Source organism: Eucalyptus grandis, chromosome 9, assembly GCF_016545825.1.
Source record: "Eucalyptus grandis isolate ANBG69807.140 chromosome 9, ASM1654582v1, whole genome shotgun sequence".
Taxonomy (NCBI): domain Eukaryota; kingdom Viridiplantae; phylum Streptophyta; class Magnoliopsida; order Myrtales; family Myrtaceae; genus Eucalyptus; species Eucalyptus grandis.
This window is the reverse complement of record NC_052620.1, coordinates 13,040,913-13,051,861: the sequence shown is the minus strand read 5'-3', so window position 1 is coordinate 13,051,861 and position 10,949 is coordinate 13,040,913. Positions and strand designations below refer to the sequence as shown.

Sequence of the window (10,949 nt, the reverse complement as noted above, 5' to 3'; positions counted from 1 at the left end):
TATTTCGAACTAGATCCCAAAAACACATCGGGTATCATTTTACCTAACAATGGGCCCCAATACACAGGCCTACAGTGTTTCTACCATGTCTAGTGAATAAAAAATGGTGCACGTTCCTCTCATGCAACATTAAATGGGGAACAAGTTGCGGGGAGCGCCATCTCCCAGCATCGAATCAGACCGGATACATTTATTGCTGCTTGGTCCCCAATCCAATGCCCCAATCCGCAGCAACCACTAAAGAAAGAGCCGAAAGATGGCAAATCCAGCCATACAAGATTGGAGAGAGAGAGAGGCTTCAAGTTTATTCAAAGAAAAAGCAACCCTTACTTTTCTCACTTGGCTTTTTTATTGTCCTTTGGTAACTCTTTTCTCTCTCTGATTGGATTGGTGGCTTTCGCTTCAACAAGTCTTCCTCTCTCCAACGGGCCACGATCCACGAAAGCCAGCAGCACCAAAAACCGACCAAGCCCGACATGCCCAAAACTGGTAAGTTCTGCGCTGCAATAACTCAAGCCCCCAGCCAATCTCAATCCCCTCCTCCATCTCTTTTCTTGCACGTTTGGTAAAGCTGCAACTGGGTTGTGCTTGTGGGGGCGAATGGCCTGCTTTCTTTGTCTGTATCCTCTGTGATGGGTCTCTCTCTCTCTCTCTCTCTAACCAGGGTTTGCGTCCAAGATTTTATCCTTGGCTAAATTTGGCAAAAAATCACCATCTTTCCCTTGCCCTTTTCTTCCACCTATACCTCTCTCTCTCTCTCTCTCTCTCTCTTTCTCTCTCTTTTCCTACAAGCATGAACCATTTTTAGCAAAGCCTCCTTTTTTGCCTTTTGTGGTGTTGTTTTGGCAGACTCTGCTGGTGATTTGCGCGCTCTCTCTCTCTCTCTCTGCATAACAAGAGTGACAGAGTGAAAAGAAAAGTATATACTTGCTCTACTTTTTCATCTTTCCTTTCCGGGTTTCTTTAGGGAGGTGAAGGAGGAGGAGGAGGAGGAGGAGAAAGAGAGAGAAAGACATGGCGAGAGAGAAGATTCAGATCAAGAAGATCACCAATGCGACGGCGAGGCAAGTCACTTTCTCGAAGCGACGGAGAGGACTCTTCAAGAAGGCCGAGGAGCTGTCCGTGCTTTGCGATGCCGATGTCGCGCTCATCGTCTTCTCTTCTTCTGGAAAGCTCTTCGAATACTGCAGTTCCAGGTAATATTTCCTCCCGTCCTCCTTCTTTTACCTCTATATTATTCCATCGTACCGTGTTCAGGTTCTTATTTTTTTACACATCAGTGTCACTGTTGGGTTTTCTTTATTTTAGACTGCACATCGGACTATGGAGTGGGAGAAAATGTGATGTGCATTAAATAAATATTTTCTAGTTGGCATATTATGTGCAACTTGGGTGTTTGTTTCTCGTCGGATTGCTAAATTGTCACGAAAATTGAGGTGATAACGTCCAGAATGGTATGGTGCAGTATGTTCACAAAAATAGGCCAGTAGTGGTGGGATTTGATAGGTCGAAGTCTGTATCTCATCAGACTCAAATTATACTGTGATGGTTGTTTATCATATACACGTTTTTTCAAGCTGATTATGAATGTGGTTTCTTTTATTGGATTGCAAGTTTAGGTTTTGAATTCATGACGTGGTCTCCTTCCCTTTCCCTGGCTTTCTGAGGTTATTTTGAAACTGTGAAAGATTTGTCGCTCAGAAAGGGAATTGTTTGATGAAGGAAATAATTATTTGGATTTAGAGAGGACGTATGTGTCTCTCCCTTGGTTTGTCATTTAGCTAGTTGTCTCGTGTGTCTGAAGAATATGAAAGGATCACAAGAGGGATTAGTCGAGAAGGGGCGTCTGTAAATGTTGTAGTATCTTCAACAGAGAGGGAGAGAGAATCAGTAACCAATATGTCTTTACTCAATTGGCTTGAGTTTACAAATTATTAAAGGGTATTTATATCTGAACAATATGCATAGCAAAGGAAATTAGCTATCTTAGAGAATCATGAAATATGAAATAATATCCATATTATCTAATAATATTTCTAACGATATTCTCTAACAAGGAAATCTCTAATCTCCATAAATATGTCTCATCACTCCCCCTTTAGTTGAAGCATCCAACTTGCATATGATTGGGGCAATTTTCTTTGAAAGTCTATGATCAAGCGCCGTGTAAGCCGTAAGCCGGACCTTAACGCTAAACAAACTGGATTTGATAAGTGCTAGAGAAACACATGCTTCTCATGCAACCTTGATAGAATCGTGTGGAAACCCTACTTAAATTGTGCCAAACTAAACCAAATTACCCAACAGTGCTCATGTTTGGCTACTTGATGAAGTGTGCTTTACTTTGGCACTCGTAGCTACCTAGATACTTGATAACATCACCCCATGACACTCATCTTTGGCTGTCCAGTGAAGGTGTGCTCGACTCCGGTGCTCACATCTACCTAAATATTTGATGGCAACTTCACTCGTCGAGGTTGCTTGCAATTAGAAAAGAACACCACCAATGAATAACATCCATGGTAGCATTGTCAAGTGTTAATAAAATTGGGAAGTTAGTGAAGATGAGACGACTAAAGACAACATAAAGGAAGAAAAAGCTAAGGTTTGATTCAATACGTTCTCTTTTGGTGGCTTTGATACCCTGTAAATATTAGTATCTTCAAGATAGAGAGGGAAATCGGTAAAGATTGCATCTTTACTTAGTTATTAGAAAATGTCATTCATATTGAACAATATGCATAGGAAAGGAAATTAGTGATCTTAAAGAATCATGCAATATTAAAAAATATCCCTAATATTATTACGGAAGATTTGCTAAAGATTTACATTCACGGATTGCTAAAGATTACATTCAGCTTTTCCTAATTTTTGGCTTATCTCTTATTATCGATTAGGATTTACATTTTTGTATTTTAGTAAGCATGGCATTTAGGTCTTGTTTGGTAACCATTTCCAAAACAACTATTTTTATTCTTTTGTTCCCCGGAATGAAAAAAAGAACATAAATTCGTTTAGTAAAATTTTTTTTTGGGAATAGATTTGGAACAAAATCAAGAAGTAGAAAAATGCTATTTTTGTTTTTTCTAAAATCAATTCCTATTTTTTTCGTCTCTTCTTTTCTTCTCTTTTCTCTTCTTTCTTTCCCTTTCTTCTTCTTTTGTTTGGCCAATCACCGGCGACCGGCTACAAAGGAGGAAGAAGGAGAGAAAAAGAAAAAGAAAAAAGAGAAAAATAAGAACAATATAATAAAAGTATTAAATAATTAAAAGAAAAAAAATTAAGAATCTTACCAAATGCATTTTTATCTTGGGATAAAATTTTTGGAGAGATACCAATCGTATTTTTTTGCTCAGAAATTGTTTTCGGGAGTATAATAAGAAAAGATCATTTCGATTAAAAATTATTTTCGGGAATAGAATTGTTACCAAATGTGTATATTTCTTATAATTTTTTAGTGTATTTCTTATAATTAGCTAGAAATATTGGGTAGATATTTTCTTTCTCTTTTCTAATAAGTAATATGTTGTATAAATATTTGTATTGTACATTCAGTAATAGAAGTGAATTATGATTTATCTCATGATATTAGAGTTAAAGGTCTTTAAGTTTAAATCTTTTCAAGTCTCGCTTACCTTCCCAAATCTAAAAGGTTGAGCTTTTGTGATACTATTGCCTACTATTTTATAAGCTTAAATTATTAGATGAAGGTGTGGTTTGATATTTAATTATTCAAGTTTTTAGAACAGTTAGTAGTGGTTTATTAAAATCTTATATGGTTTCAGAACAAGAGGTCCTGCGTTCAAATCTTTCCATACTCCATTTGCCTTTCCAATTAAATTTTCACACTTAGTATTTATAAAAAAGACCGGATTATGTGTGAAGGGAGTGTTAGAATATTTAAATAATAAGAATAGTTGGTAGTGGCCCCATCAAAATTTTGAAGTGCATGCATGTAAGAGTAGTGTAGTGGAATTTTTTCCTTTATGACGTTACTGCTGAAGTGTAGGACTTGGCAAAACAATGGACGATGTGAGAGAAGATTTGGATGAACAAGATTTGGTTTAATGAAGAATTAAGCTTGAGGAGGGCTACTTTCGAGGCTCCTATATCCTTATCTATTGAGGCACATTGGGTTTTTCTGGAAAATATGTGAAATTATTTTGAGCATGAAGAATATGCTGACGGGTAGGGTTTTCTCATTGGAAAATAATTAAAGGACTTATAGAACCTTTAAATGAGCTTATTACTTAACATAAGCAATGATTTAACGTTTGATATGATATAATCAGGTACTATAGCAAAATGTAGTCAAATAAAGTAGCTCATAAGATCGAAGTAGAAATTAAGATTTGCGTCCTTGAGGTATCGTTATATGTGGCATCCTTGAGATACTTGCAGAAATTAAGATTTTATCCTTTTTATCTTCTTAAAAAGAAAGTACCAGCAATGACTATGCGAACATTTATGCCATTGCGTTCGATTCTGAATGAACTCTTACCCCACTTAGAATATCGAGAGAGCAATATAAAATATCACCATCTGATTTTCTTTTTTCCCATTCTTTTTTGTTGGGGAAAAGAAAAGAGAATAAGGGGAGGGGGAATGCTAAGTTAGCTGGAGATCTTATGTAAACACTCTCGACTGATTTATCCTTCTACGCAGGAGCCTCTAAATTAGCAGATGAGCCAAACGAATAGAATTAAGTTTTTGTAAAGAAATCACTTTGTCACTAGTAACTATTTGGGAGGTGGGTTTTTAGAGTTTGATCTTTGACTTGTTTTCTGGCCTATTGAGGCTGTGCGCTATAGTAGGAAATGTATTCTCCGCCAGGTGCCTCTTTTCTTGGGAAATCTAGAAGGTAATGCATGCTTAGATTTGCTGTTCGAAGTGCCAAAGGCATCCATTCAATGGAAACTATTGACTGTCCACATGTTTAGGTATCTATCTCAATATAATTGCACTTTGATGGAAATATGAAAAGAAAGCTAAGATAGCCCTTGATAAACAAAGTTTGGTTGCAAATTCTGATTAAGATGAATTTTCGGCTTGTGAGGATTAAACTTCATGCTTATAAGAATCTAAAACCATCGAATCTTTACTGAAATATGGGAAAACTATTGGATCCATTATTTTGGTATTTCCGGTGCTCTAATCATTAGATCTCCATGCCTCTGCCAGTTAGCATTTCATGCCATTCATTTACCTGAGATCATGATCTATTTTTTACCATGATGGGAATTAGTAGACTTTCGTGGAAGTGTCACAATATACGATAAATAGAATAAGTTATGCAGCAGGAAACGCGTGCTTTATTTGATCTCTTTGTTGCAATCTCATCTAGGTCTCACGGTTCTTGGACTTGTCATAGCAAATTGGTCGATCTAATAGAATTAGTCTGCAGTGACGCTCCTCTTTCACAAATAAATTGAACTTGACATGGTAATTCATTACTAGTCATGCGATTGAACTTGCAAATGTGCTTGACGTGTCTGATCTCATTTAATTTTGCATTTGTTTGCATTTGCTTATTGATACTGAAGAAGGTTCATAGATATGATGTGCAGTAATTGTGAAACATGAGAGGTTTTCCACCGATATAAATGCAATGCTAATCAGTTTGAGATTTGGATGAGCCGCTTAGGCTTAGGGACAACATGAGATGAGAAGATCGACTTATGCTTTGTACTTACCGATCTTTGTCATAGGTATGGAACTTTAGTTCTCCTTTGGAGTGCTTTTCGTTGAAATTTTTGCCCTTGAAGACGCTTCCTTTGGAATTTAGTCTTTTGGAGCATCTGTCTTCAATGATACATAGACAAATGATCCTGAGACAGCTATTTGTAGTCCACTAAACTAGTTGGTGAAACTTTTAAATCGTTCTAGATATTAGTAATGTTGGACATTTTTTGCCTTCCTATGTTGTGGAAAGTCGAATTAAGTCATACCATTGGATAGGCTTGCCAAGATATGGAGAAAGCAAAAAAGGTGACAACATCGTTCTAAACATCAGTCACAATTGTTCTTGTCCAAATTCCTCTCCTTTCTGGGCTTGCAAGTTGCAATTATGAAACTCAGGACATATCAACATTGCAAGTTTTGTGTTAGGGAAAGGCAGAGAAGTCAGCTTGAATGGAAAATAGGAAATCTACTCTTCCATACTGCAACAATAGAAACGTATAGTACATTGCAGAGACCAAAAGGAGAAACATTTTATGCCTCCGGCAACGCCCCTTAACAGCTTTGATCAATGAAAAGGGCCCTGCAAGGGATTACATCTTTGCTTTGGACAATTCAACCATACGCTTGGTACAATGAAATGAAGTATGAGATGAAAATGGAACTGAGGGAGAAAAAGAATGGAAAGAGAAACGTGTGACCAAGAAGTACCGGGGAATTTTAAAGGATTAATATTACATGTCAAAATTTCCCTCAGAAAGGAATATTTAGATATAGAAAAATGAAGATATGCTTGAAATGAATAATTATTGTTTTTGTTAAAAAGGGGCGGAGTTGCCCAGTCCGGTGCTAGAGGAATGAGAGTTGCATCAGGAATATCCTTTTGGTATCTAGTAAAGTGCACTTAACTGAGGAACAGTAAAGGGATTGGAACGGCAATTCCGTTCTGGCCCTATTCCCATCTACTGTCCTTAAAAGAGGAAAGAACATGGAGGGATGAATATTTATATGAAGAAGTTGGTAAGCAGTCTTGGGTAAATGGAGTTTGGACTGATGATGTTGTATACACTATATTTTCATGCTACTTCCGTGTCAATTTCATCAAAGATAGAGTACTCTGTGGATAATATTCATTCATAGTGGAAAACTGAAGTGATATAACTAGTTTTTGCTTCTGCATCTTTGTCTGAGTAACATTAGCTTCCCGTTTTGGAAGAATGAGCCAGAGTACAACTTGGCTATGCTAACGAAGAATGATGACCGACCACATAGTTCTGTGGAATTAGAGTTCCGGCATGGACAGTACATTGAACTTTTGTGCATCATCTCAACTACTGATAGAATCTGTAACTTGAAAACTAGCTACTTTTGTCTTTCATCCGGTTATGTTTCAGCCTGTTGAAATTTTTGCATTATGTAGCATGAAGGAAATTCTCGAACGACATCATTCGCACTCGAGAATCTTGGGAAACTGGATCAACCATCACTTAAGTTGCAGGTTCTCTCTCTCTCTCTCTCTCCATGGATCCATTCAATTCCTTTTAATTGACTGAAGAATAATGGGAAAAATTGTTCCAGAATCTGCAATTCAGCAAAAAATAAGAAATGATTCACCCTCTTCCAGAGGTCCAATATATAATCAGTTTCATTGGATACGAATTCTTGTCCTTGTCAAAGATTCAATTTTTGAGGGAATACTCATACTATTCAGCTTACAAGCCCTCTAGTTGAATGACCATGTGCCAGCTTTAAAATTTTCAAAGCCTTGTTATTTGTTTCTCAGCCTGTATTATGAATTGTTTAATCAGTCATCCATCTTAGTAAAGATCAGTCTACTTTCTTCTTGGTAAAAAAGGTGGGAAAGGAATTAGAATATTTTTCTTATGGTGTTGCTTTTGGATTTTCATATTGATTATGTTCTTTCTCCTTATGCAGTTAGTAGAAAATGGCGACTACTCTAGGTTAAGCAAGGAAGTTGCAGAGAAAGGTCACCAATTGAGGTACAAATCAATAGGTTATGCACTTCTAAGTGTAGTTGATGCGTGATGTGAAACCATCTGTTTGGCAGGCAGATGAGAGGGGAAGAGCTCCAAGGACTAAATATTGATGAACTGCAGCAGCTAGAGAAATTGCTCGAAGCTGGGTTGAATCGTGTAATAGAAAAGAAGGTTATGAGATACCTAGTCGCAGATATATCACTGGGCTCACAACCCAATATGCTTTGTGAAATATACTACCTTCTAGCCGATGCATCAATGTTCTCTCCGATTTAATGTGCTTCATAATATACGTTGCTTCTGACTTTGCGTTCTTGGTCTATTTCAGGGTGAAAAGATCATGAAAGAGATCACCGACCTTCAACAGAAGGTGAGGTTCCTGAAATATGTTCTTGCAATCACTCACTTTTGTTCTTTATAACAACGGGTGGATTGGAGAGGCATTTATTTATGTTCTGCTGCTAAGCAGTTGGTGGTCCAATGTTTGCATTAGCGGAGTTGGGATAAGAGAGAGTCTTCTCTGTAATGTACGTGTAGTGGTGGCAAACATCAACCGTTGTTGTAGTCTTTCGATAGGTTATCAAAATGAGGACACTTAATGGGGTGTGTGATTTGTTAGGACGTCGTTAAGTGTGCAATATAGAGTTCTTTCTCAGAGAAAAGACAAGACTTGATAAATACTCGGTCAGGATCAACAGTCAAGCAAAAATTTAACCAGACACTCGAATAAACGGTCAGATGGGAGTCATTCGCTTCTGTCGTTTTAACTGTTCGAGGTCCAAATTTGCTTTGGCGATTTGTTTGTGGTACACACCTGCGAGAACGCTTGGTAGAATAATATTTACGTCACTCTTTCTGTACCTCGCATTGTTACAGGGCGCAAAACTAATGGAAGAAAACAAGAGACTAAAGCAACAGGTATGCAACTGGTCCTAGAGTTTACTGTCCCCTGTAGTTCGTGAACTCAAAAACTGTCCATGCAATTTTCGCGGATGGCATTATGGATGTCTGGATCAGGTTACTGAAATCTTGGGCCGGAAAACCACTGCCACCGATTCAGAGACCATCATCAATGAGGAAGGCCTCTCGTCGGAGTCCGTCACGAACGTCTGCAGCTCCAGCAGCGGTCCTCCTCAGGAGGATGATAGCTCCGACATTTCCCTTAAGCTGGGGTAAAGCCCATTTGTTTATCGGTTGTCCCTGGGGCGAGAAGATGGTCTGTTTTCTGAACTAAACTTGAACCAACTTTTCTCCAGGTTACCCTACAATGGCTGATCTGCTGTCTAAATCTACAACAATGGTGGGATGCATGGTTTGATCTGTTTGCCAAAAAGTGTTGGAGAAACACACTCCCTTGTCCATGGTAACAAACGACGACAACGATGATTTTTGTTAATTTTTGATGGGAAATGCCGAGTTCATTACCGCTTGTTAGGATTGTGTATTCAGTGGTCTTTTCACTGTGGCATTACTGGATGCAGATTGTCCTAAAGTTTGAGTCCGCGGGTACAAATGTATTTATATACAGTGTGAGCGAGTTAGGCCGAGCTGATGCAATAACTTCGAATGTTTAAAGAAAAGCGTGCTATAGATTTTGATGGGCACAAGCTTCATTTTTTTCGCGATTTTTATTTTGAATGGAAATTTTACCCTTGACAAAATAGCATTTTCATGCCGAAAATTGGAAATTTTTCAGGACCCAAGAGGTCTCCTTAACAATCTGAGGATCAATCGACCGTGGAGTGAGAATGTCAGTCGAGTCAGTGTTGGTAGATTCGTGAAACATGTCAACTCACTAGATCTGATTAAAATTAATTTGATTGGAATGATAAAACGAGCGAGTGTAGTTATCCAAATATCATTCATTGAATGGTGGTAACATGGATTATTTTAATACCAATGGTGGATCTGATAAAATTTGATATTAGCCCTTGAAATATGTATAAGATCTTTAATTTGAAAAATTATGAGGTTGCATTTGGTGGTTATAATGAATTCAAGAAAAAATTGTTGTAAAATATTGCATTGCAAATATATAATAGAGGAAATAAAACAATTAAGAAAAGAAAGCAGGTAAACACCAAATATATTAGAGAAAGCAAGATGAGAGAATTTTATTTCATATCTATGACAAAAACTATTTATGACAAAAACTAAGTTCCTATTTATAAGAAAATAATGATGCACTTATCATTATTATCAATGTATTGAATAATAAATATATTTGATAGAGAGATGAACATTCATTGTATAGGAAGATGTACTTATAATGTACGATACAAATGTATCATAATAAGTACATTAGATAAGATAAATATAATGAATATTCATTAATGTCCCTTGAATATTTATTGTATTCGTTACGAATATGCATCGAATGATACGTACTATTAAAAACCTTAAAGCCAGAAAAATTCAGTGGGACAAAAACCGAACAAAAAGGAAAAAGAGTGCAGAATTTTATGATCTTTTCTTTTTATGGATGTGTTAATTGCCTTGTTAAAAAATTTAAGCTGGAAAAATCCTATGGGAAAAAACTGGATATAAAGGAAAAAGAGTGCAATGCATAGTTCATAATATCTCCTCCTCAATTGAGCCATATAGCTACTGTTGGGCCTAATCAATTTTGCATTTTGTGAACTCGCCACATATCAATGTCATATACTAATTTCTCAAAAGTTGATGATATTATTTATGGATCGAATCTATTTAATATCAATTTGTCGACTTTCTTGGAGTTCATGAGTATAGAAAAATTTCGACGAGATATGTTTAGTCCTATCACCTTTGATATATCCTCCCCTAACTTGTGCAACACAAGCGGTATTATCTTCATAAATTATAATGAGAGAATTTGTAATCGGTATTAAACAACAAGAATTATGAATATGCGTTATAACGGATCTTAACCAAATACACTTTCTTCTAGTTTCATATAAAACAATAATCTCAAAGTAATTAGAGGATGTAGATACTAGTGATTGCTTCGTAGAATGCCAAGAAATAGCGGTGCCATTATAATAAAATAAATACCTGATTTGAAAGCGAGCCTTATGTGGATTAGATCTATATCCAGCATCAGCATATTCAACTAAACCAAAGTTAGTGGAATCCTTGGAATAATATAATCCAAAATTTATGGCTCCTCATAGATAACGAAAAATATGTTTAATTCCATTTCAATGTCTCCGAGTTGGCTTAGAACTAAAACGTGCCACTAAATTTACGCAAAAGCATTAGGAGAGGATGTTCATTGTTCATAGGACCATAAAT

The 10,949-nt window shown here is 36.8% G+C and overlaps 1 protein-coding gene across 1 annotated transcript; it reads left to right on the top strand.

Annotated features, from left to right (window-relative positions):
- Positions 1 to 1,014: 1,014 nt before the first annotated feature.
- On the top strand, positions 1,015 to 9,097 carry LOC104418331 (MADS-box protein JOINTLESS). Its single transcript, NM_001302708.1, is given in 9 exon segments — positions 1,015 to 1,196; positions 7,100 to 7,133; positions 7,136 to 7,177; positions 7,615 to 7,679; positions 7,748 to 7,847; positions 8,005 to 8,046; positions 8,553 to 8,594; positions 8,694 to 8,848; positions 8,933 to 9,097. Coding segments are annotated over 9 exon segments (681 nt in total). The 3' UTR covers positions 8,952 to 9,097.
- Positions 9,098 to 10,949: the final 1,852 nt, after the last annotated feature.